This window comes from Giraffa tippelskirchi, chromosome X, assembly GCF_054371585.1.
Source record: "Giraffa tippelskirchi isolate mGirTip1 chromosome X, T2T-mGirTip1v1.2.pri, whole genome shotgun sequence".
NCBI lineage: Eukaryota > Metazoa > Chordata > Mammalia > Artiodactyla > Giraffidae > Giraffa > Giraffa tippelskirchi.
Genome location: NC_137289.1, coordinates 44,134,835 through 44,156,739, shown reverse-complemented (window position 1 = coordinate 44,156,739; position 21,905 = coordinate 44,134,835). Strand labels below are relative to the sequence as shown.

General features: G+C 35.4%; 1 protein-coding gene across 1 annotated transcript in view; it reads left to right on the top strand.

Annotated features, from left to right (window-relative positions):
* HTR2C (5-hydroxytryptamine receptor 2C) overlaps positions 1 to 21,905 on the top strand; it is a 126,955-nt gene that overhangs the window by 73,399 nt on the left and 31,651 nt on the right. The window contains exon 3 of the mRNA XM_081563806.1: positions 1,784 to 1,984. Coding sequence (XP_081419932.1) covers positions 1,784 to 1,984 — 201 coding nt within the window. The remainder of the gene's footprint in view (positions 1 to 1,783; positions 1,985 to 21,905) is intronic.

Here is a 21,905-nt window from a genome sequence, read left to right as displayed (position 1 = left end):
AAGAAATAAAGACTCTGATAATAAGTAAAGACATTTCATCAATAATCAAAAAACCTGCCAACAAGACAAGTTCTGGACCAGATGGCTCCACTGGAAAATTTTATCAATCATTTAAAGAAGAATTAACACCAGTATTTTTCAAACTCCCACAAAATAAAAGATGAGGGAACAATTGTAACTCATTCTATGAGACCAGCATTATCCAGATATGAAAGCCAGATTACAAGAAAAGATAAGTATAGACCAATGTCACATTTGAATATAGATTCAAAAAATCCTCAACAAAATAAAAGCAAACTAAATTTGGCATCATATTATACACCATGGCCAAGTGTGACCTATCCCAGGAATGAAAGATTGTTCAGCATATAAAAGTCAATTAATGTAATACACCACATTAATACAATAAAGGTAAGAGAAGCACATGATCATCTCTATTGATAGAGAAAAGGCATTTAGCAAAACCCATCACTCTTTCATGATAAAAACATGCAACAAACTAGGTATAAAAGGAAACTTCCTCAACACGATAAAGGGCATTTATGAAAAACCCACAGTTAACATCCAACTCAATAATGAAAGATTACTCTTTAAGATCAGGAAAAAGACAAGACATCTGCTTTCACTACTTACACTTAACATTGCACTGGAAATTCTATCTAGAGAAATCAAACAAGAAAGAAAATAAAAGGAAGGGGAAAACTGGAAAAGAAAAAATAAAATTACCACTTTTCACAGATGACATGATCTTTCATATGGAATACCCTAAAGAACTCACACATAAAAATATAGATCTAATAAATGAATTCAGCAAAGTTGGAGGATACAAGATTAATACATTAAAATTAATTATAGTTCTGTGCAGGAGAAATGAGAAAATCATAAATGAAATTGAGAAAACAATTCCATTTACAAGAACATCCCCAAAAAATCTCAACTGAAAAGAGCATCAGTGATACAAAAGAATGAAGTACTGATAGAAGCTACAAAATGGAAGAACCTTAAAAATACTGTGTTAAGTGAAAGAAGTAAGACACAAAATGTCGCCCACTGTATGATTCCGTTTATATGAAATACCCAGATTAGCTAAATTCAAGAGATAAAAAGCAATTAAGAAATTGTCAGGGGCTGGGGAGGGGTCCTGATGTAACAGGGATGTACAGGGGGTCATCCTACCTTCCATGTTACTTAGCAAAGGGTCTCAGCACATGCTCTTCTGAGTTCCGTTTGTACCTTACAGTTGATGGCACATCATTTTAAGTTCGGAGAAGACAACGGCACCCCACTCCAGTACTCTTGCCTGAAAAATCCCATGGACAGAGGAGCCTGGTAGGCTGCAGTCCATGGGGTCGCTGAGAGCAGGGCATGACTGAAGCGACTTCGCAGCAGCAGCAGGGGAGGGGGGCGAAAATGGGAAAATGGAGAGTGATTGCTTAATGGGTAGCAGTTTCCTTCCATGGGTAGCAATGATGAAATGTTTTAGAACTAGAAAGAGGTGATGATTGCATGATGATGTGAATGGACTAAATGCTTCCGGATTGTACAACTTAAAGTGATTAATTTTATAATATGTAAGTTTTACCTCAATAAAAAAATAATATATGTAACATTGAATGCGTTATTGTTATTGTCATCATCGTCATCATCATTACTATGGAAAAACAAGGTTTACCAAATTTTACTTCCTTTTAAAAATTTAGATTATGGGAAAAAATAGACTAAAACTATAGTCGGTATAATTTGCATAACATGTTCTTCTTGTCTTCTCTCTGTTCTCTTTCAGATTATGTCTGGCCACTACCTAGATATTTGTGCCCCGTCTGGATTTCTTTAGATGTTTTATTTTCTACAGCGTCCATCATGCACCTCTGCGCTATTTCGCTGGATCGGTATGTAGCAATACGTAATCCTATTGAGCATAGCCGTTTCAATTCACGGACTAAGGCCATCATGAAGATTGCTATTGTTTGGGCAATTTCTTTAGGTAATTAACTTTCTTGGCCAGTAGAATTGCAGCGGCTATGCTCAATACTTTCGGATTATGTACTGTGAACAACGTACAGACGTCGACTGGTAACATTTGCGTTTAATCGGGATTCTTCTAGTTAATGATTATTCTTAACCTATTTATCTGATATTTAGGTTAACAATAACGAAAGAAATGTAAAGCATATGACTATGAAAAAGTAAAGTTTCCGTTTATGCTGCTAAATTATTTTGTGAGTCAAAGTGCCAATGAATTCTGCAACACAGAAACATACCTGTGAGATATTTAAAATGATTCGAAGATGACAAAAATATCGAGCAAAGTCTAAATTTTTAAAATAGAGCATTTAAATCTTGGAAAAAACCAATCTATCCCAGAATATTAATCTTAACATTTTTATTCTAACTCTCTATCTTCAGTAGAAAATTTTATAGTGCAATACAAATCTTCACAAAGTAAACATGTCTAAATCTATACGGTTAATCAACTTAAAATATACTATTTCCCCCGTGTTTCTAAATATATCCTTGAATTCTGGTCATACAAAAAGAAAAACATCTATTGGTTTCTTTGAAGATTTGAGGGAGGTTGAAGGGAGAGAAATGATCATCTTATTGCTAATATTTAAAATATGCATACCTTCAGTTCAGTCAGTCGGTTCAGTCGCTCAGTCATGTCTGACTCTTCGCAACCCCATGGACTGCAGCACACCAGGCCTCCCTGTCTATCACCAACTCCAAGAATTTACTCAAACTCATGTCCATTGAGTCGGTGATGCCATCCAACCATCTCATCCTCTGTCATGCCCTTGTCCTCCTGCCTTCAGTCTTTCCCAGCATCAGGGTCTCTTCCAGTGAGTCAGTTCTTTGCTTCAGATGGCCCAAGTTTTGGAGTTTCAGCTTCAGCATCAGTCCTTCGAATGAATATTCAGGACTGATTTCCTTTAGGATGGACTGGTTGGATCTCCTTGCAGTCCAAGGGACTCTCAGGAGTCTTCTCCAACACCACAGTTCAAAAGCATCAATTCTTTGGTGCTCAGTTTTCTTTAGAGTCCAACTCTCACATCCATACATGACTACTGGAAAAACCATGGCTTTGACTAGACGGGCCTTTGTAGGCAAGGTAGTGTCTCTGCTTTTTAATATGCTGTTTAGGTTGGTCATAGCTTTTCTTCCAAGGATTAAGCATCTTTTAATTTCATGGCTGCAGTCACCATCTGCAGTGATTTTGGAGCCCCAAAAAATAAAGTCTGTCACTGTTTCCATTGTTTCCCCATCTATTTGCTGTGAAGTGATGGGACGCTAATATTCAAGTCACAAAATTTAACTGATTGGCATATAAGGGCTTTTACAATCCATTTTTTTCCTTTTATTTTTTTCTCTTCCAGTTGGAACTTACAGTTAGTGTCTCATTAAATAATTCTTCTTCAAAGTTATGTTTCTGTAAAAGATTCTGGGTTTTTTTTTTACAAGATCAAGACCACATTTCTGATATCATTGAAAGATTTTTGACTCTGGGTTTATTGATAAAATAAATTTAAGTTTTAAGATTGTTGTATTATAGGTGACTACACACACACACACTTTTAGATAAAAAGCAATGAAACATCTGCCAGAAAGAAAAGTGAACCTATATATACAATTTGAAATACATGTTCAAAGGTTTACAGATTTTACCATCTCCATCCTGAAGAGCCTCTCTAGGAAGATGCTAGTTCTTATGGTGCTTACAAAAGAAATACACAGCTAAATTAAATCAGAATATTAGAAGCATTTAGTTCAGTTCAGTTGCTCAGTCATGTCTGACTCTTTGCAACCCCATGGACTGCAGCATGCCAGGCTTCCCTGTCCATCACCAACTCCCCATTCTTACTCAAACTTATGTCCATCAAGCCGCTGATGCCATCCAACCATCTCATCCTTTGTCATCCCCTTCTCCTCCCACCTTCAATCTTCCCAGCATCAGGGTCTTTTCCAATATTGGAATTTCAGCTTTAGTATCAGTCCTTCCAATGAATATTCAGGAGTGATTTCCTTTAGGATGGACTGGCTGGATCTCCTTGCAGTCTAAGGGACTCTCAAGAGTCTTCTCCAACACCACAGTTCAAAAGCATCGATTAGCTTCTAATAATTACAAAAGCATTAGCTTCTAACAATTACAGCCTGGGTAATTTAGACAGATTCTTGTGATAAAGACAATAAAAATATGGAAAAATATTATAAGCATTGAGAAGCTAATAGTGAGACATCCAGAAAGACAGAAATCCAGAAAAATGAGTATGACTTTTGGGTCATGTCTGCTAATGAAGCATTTGCACACCTGAAGATGTGATAACAGGTTGAGGAGCTCATTCTAATCTCATGAGCCTGGCAAAGGTCAACCAACTTGAGCTTATTTTTGGATCCCAAAGGCCTGTGCACTAGAAATACAGATGAAGCAGAATTAAACCACCATTGACATGGAGTTCAGGCTTCGTTCAAGTCACCTATGTAACCAAAAAAATATTGAGCCTGGAAATTGAAGTAAAGTGATTTCATATTCTTAACCTTTCTAATTTTCTTGATAGAAGCAAAAAAAAAAAATCATCCTAGGTTTGAAATTGTTTCTTTCAATTATTTTAATTCCTGTAACTGAAATACAATGATAAACAGGCACATGAAGAAACAAGACAATGTGAACCATATCAGTTCAGTTCAATCACTCAGTCATGTCTGACTCTTTGCGACCCCATGGACTGCAGCATGCCAGACTTCCCTGTCCATCCCCAACTCACAGAACTTGCTCAAACTCGTGTCCATTGAGTTGGGGATGCCATCCAACCATCTTATCCTCTGTTGTCCCCTTCTCCTCCTGCCTTCAATCTTTCCCATCATCAGGGTCTTTTCCAATGAGTCAGTTTTTACATCAGGAGGCCAAAGTGTTGGAGTTTCAGCTTCAGCATCAGTCCTTCATTGGAAGGACTCATTGGAAAAGAAGAAACAAGACAACATGAATAAAACAAGACAATGTGTTTTGTTTGTAGTGTGCACATGGAAATTAGAGCTTCCCTGGTAGCTCAGCTGGTAAAGAATCTGCCTGCAATGCATGAAACCCCGGTTCGATTCCTGAGTTGGGAAGATCCCCTGGAGAACGTACAGGCTACCCACTCCAGTGTTCTTGGGCTTCCCTGGTGGCTCAGATGGTAAGGAATTTGCCTGAAATGTAGGAGACCTGGTTTTGATCTTTGGGCTGGGAAGATCCCCTGGAGGGACAACCCACCCCAGTGTTCTTGCCTGGAGACTACCCATGGACAGAGGATCCTGGCAGGCTACAGTCCACAGGGTCACAAAGAGCCAGACACAACTCTGAGGCTAAGCACAGCACAGCACATGAAAATTATAAGCTGAACTTAAATATTTCAGCAAGAAACTGCAAACTATAAAGTGTGACATTTAAGATGCAATCAATAAACAATGAGAAAATGTGGAACTTAAACATTAACATGAAAACTTTAGAACTCAAAGACAGATTAGACAAGAGAAAGCATTACTGGATGAGAAAGCTAAGACAGCATTACTGGATGTCAGTTACAGGAAACTGTGATGAATGAAGCAAGGAAAATTGGAAGGTTATAAAAGAGAAAATAAGAAGATAATAGACATACAGTATAAAATTAGAAGAGTTCCACAAGGTGAGAAAAGAATGGTAGGAAAGCAAGATTTGAAGAAATAATGGCTTTTCAAATTGATGAAAGACACGGATGCCTACATTTAAAGAGCTCAACAAGTCTCAAGCAGAATGAATAAAAAGCAGTCCACATTTAGAGCCATCATAGTGACACTGCAGAAAAAGAGAAAATATACATCAGCCTTAAAGAAAAAAAAGGATCAAGTTCAGTTCAATAGACCAACGATAAGATGGATGAATGCCTTCTCAACAACAGTGAGAACTACCATTCAACACTACCTTCAACACTACCATTCAAATGGTAGTGTCAATATATGTATAACTGATATATGTATAACTGAGTCCCTTCACTGCTCACCTGAAACTATCACAACATTATTAATCAGCTATACCCCAATACAAAATAAAGTTTTTAAAAAGTGAATGCTAAATTAGAATCATATATTCAGCAAAATTATAGAATCACTCAAGAATCAAAGTGAAATAAAGACATTATCAGACAAGCAAAAACTAAGATAACTTGACAAAAACAGACTCCTACTTAACAAAATAATAAAGAATATTCTTCAAACAAAGGAAAATGGCCACAAATGGAAGGCTGGAGATGCAGGAAGCAACTAAATGCAATGCAAATGGTAAATGTGAAGTTAAACATAAACATTGACTTATAAAACAATAATGATAATGTTTTATGGAGCTCAGTATATTAATGAAACTAAAATTCACAAAACAACAGCATATAAGAACAGAGGGTTGAAAGTAAACTTTTTCATTGTCCAGGAGAAAAATAAAAATGATATTTAACATTAAGCTTTGATAACTAAGTATCACATGTCCATTCAAAGGTAATCACTAATAGAAAAGAAATGTTTAACTTCCAAATTTATAGAAAAATATTAGAGAATAATGTAATAAATCCAAAAGGAGGCAATAAAAGATTAAAAGAAGAGAAACGCAAATCAGGTGGCAAAATACAGAAACATGTACAAGATGGCAGAATTAAAACCAAATATATCCATAGTTATATTCATTGTAAATGGGAGTAAATATTCTAAGACTCTCAGACAAGAGTTGAAAAAATAATCTATGTGTTTATAAGAAGCATATACAAATCACAAGGAAAGTAAAGGATTAAAAAAGTACTCCACAAAAGCACTAACCAATGGAAAGACTGTGTAGCTATGTTAAAAATTTATCAGGATATATTTTTCAGCAAAAAATATTTAAAGAAAGGTTACTTCATAATGATGAAGGATTTAATTCATTTGGAAGACACAGCATAATAAACATGTATATGTGTAATAATATGGCCTCAACATTACTAAGTCAAAAATGGATAGAATTGTAAAGACAGGCAAATCTGCAATCATGGTATAAGATTTTACACACTCTTTTCAGTGATTGCATGAGGACAATGAAAAAAGCTGAGCTCATTGACAAGTGAAAAATACATATTTCTGTCATTTGCATAAGAAATATTTCTCAAAATTGACCATATATTTGACCATAAATTAATTCTCAATAAATTGCAAGTGTTGGAGTCATAAAGTGATTCAAATTCAAATGAAATAGAAATGTTTACCAAAAGGTAAATAGAAAAATCTACATATATTTGTAAATTAAGAAATTATTTCCCAATAAGCTTTGACCCAATGGACTTAGAATCCACTGATGACTCATCTCTGAACCATTTATTATTATGTGATTGTAGATTGATAATTTTTCTCACTTTATTATTCTTTCTTCCTTTATTAATTGGCATACTGTAAGGAAGGATTTTCTCGCCCACTTTGTTATTTAGTTATTTGTATTGGTAAAGACTCCTGAATTCTTTTGTAATCAATATAACTTAATTCATTCCTATCCTTAATTATTTTGATGCTCAAGTCATCCCAGATTTGTCCAATGAGAACCCCTTTGATATGTCCCATCAGTACTCTGAGCATTTCCTTACTTTCTGCCATTGATTTTACCAGGTTTACCCTCTCTTTTCCCTGTCCCAGTTTTGAAATCAGTTATTTCATACAAGGAACCCTCCTTTTTCTTTTAGTGGTCAGATGTTTTAGAAACCAATAAGAAATCTTGATATACTCATTGCTACTAGGATATGATTACTTCTATATATCTATGCCTTTAATTCCTATCCAGTAACACAAGACTCTTCCACTACTTTCCCAATTCCTTGTTATTCCTCATTTTTCTCACAGTGAGTAATGTGGTCATCAAAAGCATCAATATATTTATTTAGTATTTATATTTTCTAAATCCTACAATATAAAAATTCATTTCAGTATTGCTATCCTCATACCACTCAGTAAATAAAATGCTATGTTTAAAATTGCATTACAATATTTTCTGTCTTTAGAATGTTTCCCACTGAGGATATAGGTCAAAGCTCTGTGTCCAAACTGCTAGAATTAGGATGAGTTTTTTTCTTCTATGTGGTTCTGTTACCAATTCTTTACAGTTAGGGATTGTTTTGGTTTCTGTATACATTCAGTATTGATTTACCCTATCTTGTTGCCTTTGCTTTTTAATACAGAAAACCTTAGGGGTTTTTAATATGTGAAAACTTAAAAAAAACAACCTTAATATGATGTCCCAAAAGTCAGCAAATGGTATACTCAGAGAAATGTCACTCTTTCTTTTCTCCCTTGGTTAACCCATTCACTGATTTCTGGAATATACTTTGAAGTTTATTTTTACAAAAAAACTATATATATATTTCTGTTTATCCTTTTTTAGATAAAAGATAAAATATTACATATATGTTAACACTTTGCTGTTCTTTACTTGGTAATATGTCCTGGGAATCACTCTCAATCAATTCATTGGAAGATGGTAGATGTAAACCCAGATATCATGTAAATAATCTAAACACTCTATTTAAAAGCTAAATTCCTTTTTCTAATACTCATTAGGACTGTGTTTTACAGATATATCATAATTTATTTAATCAATCTCCAGTGTAATGTGAGTATTTAAGTTGTTTCTAATATTTTGCAATAACCAATAATTCCACCAGAAATAATGTTCATACCATTCTCTCTCTAACTCTGCATGTTTCATATTTTTGGAAGTTTAATTTCAGCAAAAATTCCAAGAAGCAGAGTTGATTTATCAAGAGATAAATGTACACATATACATTTCATTAAGGGTTGAGCTATTTTTTTTTTTACTTCTAAGAGAGCAGATTTGCCCAAAATCTTGCTAAAGAAGTGTAGTTTAAATCTTTAAAATTTTACCAATTCAATAGGTGAGATATGCTATCTAATTATAGTTTTAACTATTTTATTATAGCTGAAGTTGAGCTTGTTTTCATGTTTGTCATTATTAGTTCAGTTTTTCACAAAGTGTGTGTTTTGCTCATTTTTCTGTTTTTCATATTTTTATTTCTCAATTTTGAAACTATTTTTACATCAAAAATAATACACATTTCACATGTAAATGAAAATACTGTGTTTGCTATTGCTATATCTTATGGTGCTTTTGCCAGGCAAAATTATTATTATTATTATTTTGCAGTTCATCTTATCAAATTTCCTTTCTATGTTCAGTTATAGTTATATATTCTCTTCTCATAGTCAGGTTAAACAATAAATTACTCATGTTTTCCTCATTTTTTTACATTTAGGCCCCCAGTCCATCTGGAGTTTATGTTTGTCTGTGGTGAGATATCCATTTAGTTGTATCTCCTTCCATATAACCATTCAGTTGTCTCATGCTTGTTACTCAAAAAGTCAATCTACTCTGATATATGATGCCATCTTTATAGCATGTGAAATTTTCTTACATATCTGGGCCTATCTCTGAAGTTTATATTCTATCCTATTAATGTGTCTCTTTGTGTGCTAATTCCACACTGTTTTATCTATGAAAGTTTTATAATAAATGTTATCATCTGATATAATTAATCACCACTCATTGCTCTTGTTTTTCAGAGGTTGTCTAGAAATTTCAAGATGTTTAATTTTCCCTATGAGCTTTAACATTAACTTTACTTCCATTTTAAAAGCTTGTTTGTATTTTGATAGGGGTCTCTTTGTGTTTATAGATTTATAAGAAATAAACAACTAAATTTTTAAAAAATACTTTCTAGGTTATGGTCATGCTGTCTCTCAGACCATACAGTAATCTTATTATATATAGTCACTCTCATGTCCTCCTTATCACTATCTATATTCTATCTCATAAGAATTAATCTTGCAGCTTTGTCACTCTACTGAAACTGTCTCTGTGAATTCATTAGTGACTTCTTAATCATTTATTAAATAATTGCTACTTATCAAGGTTTTTGTCTCAGTATTTCTTCACACACTTAAATGTTATTGAAGACCCCGAAGAACTTTTGTTTATACGAATTATATCTATTTAGAAATAGATATATATCTATAAATTAAAACTGAGAAAAATTTAAATTATGTGTGGATTTATTTAAAATTACTAAACCTAATACATGTTAACATAAGTAACATAGCTCTATGAAAAATAGCTATATTTTCCTAAGAAATGAACTTAGTGAATAGAGTAGCATTGTCAAACTTTTTTCAAATCTCTTTACGTTCTGGCTTAGAAGACAGATTCTCACCTTTGCTGCTGCATCTAATCTGTTGTAATAGCTGCTTTGGTTAAATTATGTGAATAAAATATATAACCTCATTACAGATAGATAGCTTCAATACAGTAAAGTGTTTTAATAATGGCTTCAGATAATAGCGGACACTATTTTTTTGACACTGCACTAAAATTCAATAAGTGGTAGTTTCTTAAGTTGAGTTGCAATGTGGAATGGAAGACATATCACTGAACTTTTCATATGCTGTTACATTAAAATCCACTAATCTGTCTTGCATTTTGAAGAATATTTTACCCATGCTTTCTTTAATAACATTAAGTGTAGATATTTTGAAAAATATTATTTCACTGAGTTGTGCAGATTTTTCAAATGTTAATACAATACCAAAAATCATATGCATTAATAATTCCTACCAATCTTATCAGAAAGCACTCTAAACATAGAGAAAGTATCATGCTTTCCTGGACAGATAAAAGTTTCCCAAAGTTCCAATATTCACCTTAAAGCTCAAGTTTTATCATGGTAGCAAATATCATTTCTTTTTTGTTTGACACAACAGATTCAACTCATCCATCTTTGAGAAAATATCTGCCAATTATCCAAGTATGAATAACCCTAGTGTGTCTTGCAGTCATTCTTTCAAATAAAAATGTTATTCCATGGGAAAAAGGCTAGTTTATCTTCCAATTCTAACAATTGCTGAAGTGCTTTTCTGCAAAGCAACCATCTTATGTCAATATGCAGAAGAAGTACACTATGTATACTTGCATTTCATCGCATGGATTATTCAAAAGGTCAAAATTTCATAAAATTAATATTTGTTTCTACTGCTTCATTAAAGACGTTCTTAAAATTGGCTCTTTTTTTCCCCCTGAAAGTATGTGGTGGTAAGCAATACAAGGACTACTTTTACAATTCAGTATCACTAGCTTGACTTCATGCTAAGGTATCAGCCTGGTGCTCTGCAGTCCACAGGGCCACAAAGAGTCAGACACGACTCAGTGACTGAACAACAACAACAAATCAGCAGTTTTACTCACCATTATTTTGCACCATGTAACAACACAGTGAAAACAGTAAATACAATATTAGTATTATTATGAGATTAGTTTTGACTTCATAAAAACACTGATATTCTTTTTTTAATTTATTTATTTTAATTGGAGGATAATTACTTTACAATATTGTAGTGGTTTTTGCCATACACTGACATGAATCAGCCATGGGTGTACATGTGTTCCTCATCCTGAGACCCCCTCCCACCTCCCTCCCCATCCCATACCTCTGGGTCATCCCAGTGCACCAGGCCTGAGAACCCTGTCTCATGCATCAAATCTGGACTGGCGATCTGTTTCACATATGATAGTATACATGTTTAAATGCTATTCTCTCAAATCATCCCACCCCCAACTTCTCCCACAGAGTCCAAAAGACTATTCTATACATCTGTGTCTCTTTTGCTGTCTTGCGTATAGGGTTATCATTACCATCTTTCTCAATTCCATTATATGCATTAGTATACTGTATTGGTGTTTTTCCTTCTGGCTTACTTCACTCTGTATAATGGGCTCCAGTCTCATCCACCTCATTAGAACTGATTCAAATGTATTCTTTTTAATGGCTGAGTAATATTCCGTTGTGTATATGTACCACAGCTTTCTTATCCATTCTTCTGCTGATGGACACCTAGCTTGCTTCCATGTCCTGGCTTTTGTAAACAGTGCTGCGATGAACTTTGGGGTACACGTGTCTCTTTCAATTCTGGTTTCCTCTGTGTGTATGCCCAGCACTGGTTTTGCTGGGTCATATTTGCTGGTTCTATTTCCAGTTTTTTAAAGAATCTCCACACTGTTCTCCATAGTGGCTGTACTAGTTTGCATTCCCACCGACAGTGTAAGAGGGTTCCCTTTTCTGCACAACCTCTCCAGCATTTACAGTTTGTAGACTTTTGGATAGCAGCCATTCTGACCGGCATGAAATGGTACCTCACTGTGGTTTTGATTTGCATTTCTCTGATAATAAGTGATGTTGAGCATCTTTTCATGTGTTTGTTAGCCATCTGTATGTCTTCTTTGGAGAACTGTCTGTTTGGTTCTTGGGCCCATTTTTTGATTGGGTTGCTTATTTTTCTGGAATTGAGCTGCAGGAGTTGCGGGTATATTTTTGAGATTAATTCTTTGTCAGTTGCTTCATTTGCTATTATTTTCTCCCATTCTGAAGGTTGTCTTTTCACCTTGCTTATAGTTTCCTTCATTGTGCAAAAGCTTTTAAGTTTAATTAGGTCTCATTAGTTTATTTTTGCTTTTATTTCCATTACTCTGGGAGGTGGGTCATGGAGGATCCTGCTGTGATTTATGTCAGAGAATGTTTTGCTTATGTTTTCCTCTAGGAGTTTTATAGTTTCTGGTCTTACGTTTAGATCTTTAATCCATTTTGAGTTTATTTTTGTGTATGGTGTTAGAAAGTGTTCTAGTTTCAGTCTTTTACAAGTTGTTGACCAGTTTTCCCAGCACCACTTGTTAAAGAGATTATCTTTTCTCCATTGTATACTCTTGATTCTTTGTCAAAGATAAGGTGTCCATAGATGCGTGGATTTATCTCTGGGCTTTCTATTTTGTTCCATTGACCTATATTTCTGTCTTTGTGCCAGTACCATACTGTCTTGATGACTGCAGCTTTGTAGTATAGCCTGAAGTCAGGCAGGTTGATTCCTCCAGTCCCATTCTTCTTTCTCAAGATTGCTTTGGCTATTTGAGGTTTTTTGTATTTCCATACAAATTGTGAAATTATTTGTTCTAGTTCTCTGAAAAATACCATTGGTATCTCAATAGGGATTGCATTGAATCTATAGATTGCTTTGGGTAGTATACTCATTTTCACTATATTGAGTCTTCCGATTCTTGAACATGTCATATTTCTCCATCTATTTGTGTCCTCTTTGATTTCTTTCATCAGTGTTTTATAGTTTTCTGTATATAGGTCTTTTGTTTCTTTAGGTAAATATATTCCTAAGTATTTTTTCTTTTCGTTGCATCCATTCCCTCAGTTGCTTTCTTTGTTTAAGCTTTTATTGTTAATCATTCATGCACCCACAACTCCTTCTTTCCTATCTCTGCAGCAGAGATAGTTCTTAACATATCCAAGATATAGCTTCATTTCCTTAAGTGAGCTAGGTATACCCATGAAAATAAGAACTAAAGATTCTTCTCCAAATCTTCATGTTCAATTATTGAGAGTATTTCTTTAAACATTGTTTTTCTGTCATTTCCTCTGTGCCTTGTTTTGTGCTTTGTTTGATTTCCTAATCATCTGGCTTTTGTATATTGATTCACCCTTCTCCTTTAACTAGGGCTGTTTTGGATTGCTACACAAAATTCTCTATCATATTAATGATTTAATTATTTGAACAGTCAATAAGGAATTTTGTCCACCTTCATGATTCATTAGTAGGCATATCCCACAAATTCAATTCATGCCCTCAGGATATCCCTTCATTCAACATCTTCTCAACATATCAATAATACACGTTGGTTGATAGTGTTGTTCAAGTGTACTTTTTTTGTTTCTTCTACTAGTTTTATGAATTACTGATTGATCAGTTTTTCCGGGTTTACTGACATGCAATTTACATATAACATTATGTAGTTTTAAGGTGTTCAACATGATGATTGGATGTACACTTATACTGTGAAAAGATCACCATAATAATGTTACTTAATACATTCATTATTTCACATAGTTACCTTTTGTGTATCTGTGTGTGTAGTAAGAATCTTTATGATTTTCTCTCTTAAGTTACTTTCAAATATACCATAAGTATTGTTAACTGTAGTCACCCAATGTTGTGCATAAGATCCCAGAACTTAACTACTTTACAACTTGAAGTTTGTACCCTTTGACCAACATATCCCCATTTCCCTATTCCTTGGCCTCTGGCAAGCACCAGTGTACTCTTTGGGGGCTTCCCTGGTAGCTCAGCTGGTAAAGAATCTGCCTGCAATGCAGGAGACCCTGGTTCAATTCCTGGGTCTGGAAGATCCCCTGGAGAAGGAAATGGCAACCCACTCCAGTATTCTTGCCTGGAGACTACCCATGGACAGAGGAGCCTGGCAGGCTACAGTCCATGGGATTGCAGAGTTAGACATGACTGAGCAACTAAGCACACACAGCACAATGTACTCTTTGTTTCTATGAATTTTCTTTTTTAGATTACACGTGTAAGTGAGATTACTTTTCTCTCTCTCTCTCTTTTTCAGTAAGCTTAATGTCCTCAAGTCTCATCCATGTTGTTGCAAGTAGCAGGATTCCCTTCATTTTAAAGGCTAAATAATATTCCATTGTGTGTGTGTGTGTGTGTGTGTGTGTGTGTGTGTGTATCATATCTTTTTTATCCATTCCTCCACCAACATACACTTAGGTTGTTTCCACATCTTGGTTATAGTGAATAATACTGCAATGAATATAAAAGACTATCTTCAAGATAGTGATTTCATTTCCTTTGCATATATGCCCAGAAGGCAGATTGCTGGTTCATATGATAGATCTATGTTTAATTATTTTTGAAGAATCTCCAGACTGTTTTCCATAGCGGTAATATCAATCTACACTCCCATCAAAAGCGCAGCAGGGCTCCTTTTTTTCCACCTCTTTGCCAGCACTTGATATCTCTTGTTTTTGCTGTTTTGTTTTGTTTTGTTCTATTAAGAGTGACATATCTCATTGTAGTTTTGATTTGCATTTCTCTGATGATTAGTGATTCTGACCACCCTTTCATGTATTGATTGTCCATGTACATGTCTTCTTTGGAAAAATATCTATTCAGGTTCTCTACCCATTTTTTAAAAAAATTTAAATAAGCTTCTTGAGATAATTTTAGATTCACATGTGATTATAAGAAAAAAGATAGAGAGATCCTTTATACTCTGTTCCCAGTTTTCCAAATGGTAGCATCTTCCTTAACCCATTTTAATTGGATTATTTGTTTTTTGTTTTGCTATTGACTTGTATGAATTCCTTATCTATTTTGAACACTAACCCTTATCAGCTATAGGGTTTACAAATATTTTCTCCCACCTTATAGGTTGCCTTTTCACTCTATTGGTTGTTTCTTTTGCTGTGCAAAAGCTTTTTAGTTTGATGTAGTCCCACTTGTTTATTTCTGCTTTAGTTGTTTGTGCTTTTGGTGTCATATAAAAAAAATCTTTGCCAATACCAATGTCAAGGAATGATTTCTCTACATTTTCTTCTGTAACTCTTAAAAGTTTAGGTCTTACATTTAAGACTTTAATGCATTTCAAGTTCAATTTGTGTAAATGATATAAGATAAGGGTACAAATTCATTCTTTAGCATAAGAATATTCAATTTCTCCAGCACTATTTTTTTTAAGAGACTATCTTTTTCATAGGGAGTACTCTTGGCTCCCTTGTCAAATATTAGTTGACTATATGTATGGATTTATTTCTTGGTTCCTGACTCTGTTCCACTGGTATATGTGTCTATTTTTAAGCCAATACCATCTTGCTTTGATTACTATAGCTTTGTGATACAGTTTGAAATCTGGAAGCATAATGCCTCCCTCTTTGTTCTTTCTCAAGATTGTTTTGGCTGTCTGTGATCTTTTGTGGTTGCTTACAGATTTTAGGATTTTTTTTCTGTTTTTGTGAAAAATGCCATTGAAATTTTGATAGGAATTGCATTGAACCTGTAGATAGATTTGAGTAGCATGAGCATTTTAATAAAATTTTTCTCATCCATGAATGTGGGATGTTTTTTCATTTATTTGTACCTTCTTCAATTTCTTTCACCAAAGTCTTAGAGCGTCCAGAGTACAGTCCTCTTACCAACTTAGTTACGTTTATTTCTGAATATTTTATTGCCTTTAATGCCATTGTAAATGGGCTTATTTTCTTTACTTCTTTTTCAAATAGATTAGTTTTAGTGTAGAGAAGTGCAACTGATTTCTGTATATTGATAGTATATCATGAAACATTATTAAATTAGTTTATTAGTTCTAATAGTTTTTGGTAGTCTTTAGAATTTTCTATGTATAGATCTGTTTCTGTAAACAGAGAATTTTACTTTTTCCTTTTCAATTTGAATATCTTTTTTTTCCCTTGCCTAACTGCTCTGGCTAGGACTTCTGATATTATGTTGCATATAAGTAGTGACAATGGGCACTTTTGTCTCATTCTTAATCTTAAAAAAATATTTAAACCTTTTTCCACTGAATATTATGTTAGCTAAAACTAACACAACATTGTAAATCAACTATACTCCAATAAAAATTATTTTAAAATTCATGTAGATTTTTTTTGATTAGCTGGCATGCAATTATTCATAGTATTTCCTTATATTCCATTTTATTTCTGTCATGCATACTCTTCTATTCATGTTTTTAGTACTTTGTACCTTCACTCTTTATTCTGCTAAGTCTAGTTAAAGTTTTAATGATGATGACTTTTTTCCCCCCAAAATCAACTTTTGTTATTTTTCATTTCATCCTGGAGGACTCCTAATAAGATTACTTGTAGGGCACATTTGCAAACAACAAATTCTTAGTTTTTATTTACTGGAAACATTTAATTTCACTTTCATTTTTAAAGAACAGCTTTGCTAGACATATTGTTGGTTGATAATATTTTTATTTAAGGACTTTGAATATGTTATCTCAATGCCTCTTGGCCTCCATGGTTTTTGGTGAGAAAACAGTAAAATTTAGGGATTTCTTCTAGGTGACGCATTGCTTTACTTTTGCTACTTTCAGGATTCTCTGTCTTTGGATTTTAACAATTTTACTGTGATGTTTCCAGATATGGATGTTTGTGAGTTCAGTATACTTGGAGTTCTTTGATCTTCTTGGACATGTAGATGAATGTTTGCCTCCAAATTTGAGAATGTTTTGTCATCATCTTTTCAAGTATTCTTTCTGATCCTTTGTTTCACTTCTCTTTTTGGGACACCCATTTTACATGTGTTGGTACACTTGATGGTGTCTCACAGGTTTCTGAGGCTCTCTTCCTTTTTCTTCATTCTTTATTCATTCTTTTCTTCAGAATGCGTTAGCTTAAGTTTCAAGATTCTCTGCCAGTTCAAATATGTTATTGAGCTTCTGTACTTAATTTTTCATTTCAGTTATTTTGGTCCAGAATTTCTATTTAACATTATTTCATAATTTCTATATATTTATTGGCATTCCTCTAGTTCTTTTGACAAAACTTTATCTCTTTAAACATATTTAAAATAAATACCTTAAAATCTTTAGTAAGTTCACTCTCTGTGGCCTCCTCAGGAGCAGTTCTATTAATGGCCTTTTTTTCTTATATAGGTCATATTTTGTTTATTTGTATGTATCATAATTTTTGTCACAACCTATACATTTTGCTGTTGTTCAGTCACTAAGTCATGTCCAACTCTTTGCCACTCCATGAACTTCAGCACACCAGGCTTCCCTGTCCTTCACTATCTCACTGAGTTTAATCAAACTCATGTCCATTGAGTCAGTGATGCCATCAAACTACCTCATCCTCTGTCCCCCCTTCTCCTCTTGCCTTCTTCTCTTTCCCAGCATCGGGGTCTTTTCCAGTGAGTTGGCTCTTCACATCAGGAGGCCAAAGTATTGAAGCTTAAACATCAGCCCTTACATGAATAGTCAAGCTTGATTTCCTTTAAGATTGATTGGTTTGAACTCCTTGTTGTCCAAGGGACTCTCAAGAGTCTTCTTCAACACCACAGTTCAAAAGCATCAATTCTTCAGCACACAGCCTTCTTTATGGTCCAACTCTCACATCCATATATGACTACTGGAAAAACCATAGCTTTGATTATACAGATCTTTGTCGGCAAAGTGGTGTCTGTGCTTTTTAATACTGTCTAGGCTTGCCATAGCTTTTCTTCTAAGGAGCAAGCATCTTTTAATTTAATAGATGCAGTCACCATCTTCTGTGATTTTGGATCCCAAGAAAATGAAATCTGATGTAGTTTCCAATATTTCCCCATCTGTGTGCCATAAAGTGATGGGACCGGATGCCATGATCTTCGTTTTTTGAATGTTGAGTTTTAAGCCAGCTTTTTCACTCTCTTCTTTCACCTTCATCAAGAGGCTCTCTAGTTTCTCTTCCCTTACTGCCATTAAAGTGGTATCATCTGCATATCTGAGGTTGTTGATATTTCTCCTAGGAATCTTGATTCCAGCTTGTGCATCATCCAGCCCAGCATTTCATATGATGTACTCCTCATATAAGTTAAATAAGCAGAGTGACAATATACAGTCTTGACGTATTCCTTTCCCAGTTTTGAACCAATCCATTAAAAGGCTAGTAGAGTTTTGTCAAGAAAACGCACTAGTCATAGCAAACACCCTCTTCCAACAATACAAGAGAAGACTCTACACATGGACATCATAAGATGGTCAACAGTGAAATCAGATTGATTATATTCTTTGCAGCCAAAGATGGAGAAACCCTATAGAGTCAGCAAAAACGAGACGAGAAGCTGACTGTGGCTCAGATCATGAACTGCTAATTGCCAAATTCAGACTGAAATTGAAGAAAGTAGGGAAAACCACTAGACCATGCAGGTATGACCTAAATCAAATCCCTTATGATTATACAGTGGAAGTGAGAAATAGATTTAAGGGACTAGACCTGATAGACAGAGTGCCTGATGAACTATGGACAGAGGTTCGTGACATTGTACAGGAGACAGGGGTCAAGAAAATCCCCAAGAAAAAGAAATGCAAAAAAGCAAAATGGCTGTCTGAGAAGGCCTTACAAAGAGCTGTGAAAAGAAGAGAAGTGAAAAGCAAAGGAGAAAAGGAAAGATATACCCATTTGAATGCAGAGTTCCAAAGAATAGCAAGGAGAGATAAGAAAACCTTCCTCAGTGATCAGTGCAAAGAAAGAGAGGAAAACAATAGAATGGGAGAGACTAGAGATCTCTTCAAGAAAATTAGAGATACCAAGAGAACATATCATGCAAACATGGACATAATAAAGGTCAGAAACGGTATAGACCTAACAGAAGCAGAAGATATTAAGAAGAGGTGCAAGAATACACAGAAGAATTATACAAAAAAGATCTTCATGAACCAGATAACCACGATGGAATGATCACTCCCCTAGAGCCAGACATCCTGGAATGTGAAGTCAAGTGGGCCTTAGGAAGCATCAGTACAAACAAAGCTAGTGGAGGTGATGGAATTCTAGTTGAGCTATTTCAAATCCTCAAAGGTTATGCTGTGAAAGTGCTACACTCAATATGCTAGCAAATTTGGAAAACTCAGCAGTGGCCACAGGACTGGAAAAGGTCAGCTTTCATTCCAATCCCAAAGAAAGGCAATGCCAAACAATGCTCAAACTATCGCACAGTTGCACTCATCTCACACGCTAGTAAAGTGAAGTGAAGTCGCTCATTCGTGTCTGACTCTTTGCAACCTCATGCACTGTAGCCTACCAGGTTCCTCCATCCATGGGATTTTCCACGCTAGTAGAGTAATGCTCGAAATTCTCCAAAACAGGCTTCAGCAATACATGAACCTTGAACTTCCAGATGTTCAAGCTGGTTTTAGAAAAGGCAGAGGAACCAGAGATCAAATTGCCAACATCTGCTGGATCATCGAAAAAGCAAGAGAGTTCCAGAAAAACACCTATTTCTGCTTTATTGACCATGCCAAAGCCTTTGACTGTGTGGATCACAATAAACTGTGGAAAATTCTGAAAGAGATGGGAATACCAGATCATCTGACCTGCCTCTTGCAAAACCTGTATGCAGGTCAGGAAGCAACAGTTAGAACTGGACATGGAACAACAGACTGGTTCCAAATAGGAAAAGGAATATGTCACCCTGCTTATTTAACTTATATGCAGAGTACATCATGAGAAATACTGGGCTGGAGGAAGCACAAGCTGGAATCAAGATTGCTGGGAGAAATATCAATAACCTCAGATATGCAGAGGACACCACCCTTATGGCAGAAAGTGAAGAACTAAAGAGCCTCTTGATGAAAGTGAAAGAGGAGAGTGAAAAAGTTGGCTTAAAGCTCAACATTCAGAAAACTATGATCATGGCATGTAGTCCCATCACTTCATGGCAAATAGACGGCGAAACAGTAGAAACTGTGGCTGACTTTATTTCCTTGGGCTCCAAAATCACTGCAGATGGTGACTGCAGCCATGAAATTAAAAGATGCTTACTCCTTGGATGGAAAGTTATGACCAACCTAGACAGCATATTGAAAAGCAAAGACATCACTCTGCCAAAGAAGGTCCGTCTAGTCAAGGCTATGGTTTTTCCAGTAGTCATGTATGGATGTGAGAGTTGGACTATAAAGAAAGCTGAGTGCTAAAGAATTGATGCTTTTGAGCTGTAGTGTTGGAGAAGACTCTTGAGAGTCCCTTGGACTGCAAGGAGATCCAACCAATTCATCCTAAAAGAGAGCAGTCCTGAATGTTCATTGGAAGGACTGATGCTGAAGCTGAAACTCCAATACTTTGGCCACCTGATGTGAAGAGCTGACTCATTGGAAAAGCCCCTGATGCTGGGAAAGATTGAAGGCAGGAGAAGGGGACGACAGAGGATGAGATGATTGCATGGCATCACCGACTCAAAGGAGATGAGTTTGAGTAAACTCTGGCAGTTGGTGATGAACAGGGAGGCCTGGCGTGCTGTGATCCACGGGGTCGTGAAGAGTCGGACACGACTGAGCGACTGAACTGAACTGAATTGTTTCATGTCCAGTTCTGCTGCTTCTTCTCCTGCATACAGGTTACTCAGGAGACAGGTAAGGTGGTCTGTATTCCCATCTCTTTAAGAATTTCCCACAGTTTGTTGTGATTCATACAGTCAAAGGCTTTAGCATAGTCAATGAAACATTTTCTTTCTTTGGAATTCCTTTGCTTTTTCTATGATCCGGTGGATGTTAGCAATTTATTCTCTGGTTCCTCTGCATTTTCTACATCCAGTTTGTACATCTGGAAGTTCTTGATTCGCATACTGCTGAAGCCTAGCTTGAAGGATTTTGGGCATAATCTTGCTAACATGTGAAATGAGTGCAATTGAATGGTAATTTGAACATTCTTTGGCATACATTTTAAATACTGTAATTTAGTGGTAAAGAACCCATCTGCCAATGCAGGAGACACAAGAGACTCGGATTTGATCCCTGGGTTAGGAAGCCCCCCTGGAGAAGCGCATAGCAATCCACTCCAGTATTCTTGCCTGGAGAATTCCATGGACAGAGGAGATCGTGAGCTACAGTCCATGGAGTTGCAAAGAGTCCGACATGACTGAAGCGACTTAGCACAATTTAACAACTTTAGTATCAGTTTCTTTCTCCCAAGGGTTCATTGTTGTTGCTGGCTTGTAACTGTTGCTGATATTTTCTTTTGTCACTTTTCTATACTAATTCTGTAAAGCGTACATTCTTTGCTATGTATAGCCACTAAAGTTTTTGCTAAGTTAATATCATGGTCAGCTAATGATCAAGAGGGGTTTCTTAAGTGTCTGGACTGATAAGTTTCCCAATCTTCGTCACAGGGTTCTTTAATTCCTGCTTGCACAGAGCCTCAAGGCAAGCTTTTCATGCAGGGCCCTCATAGATTTTCCTTAATTCTCCATTACAGCACCACCCATGTATATAGCCTTTTGGATTCCCAGAAATATTTCATAGCTTTGAAAAT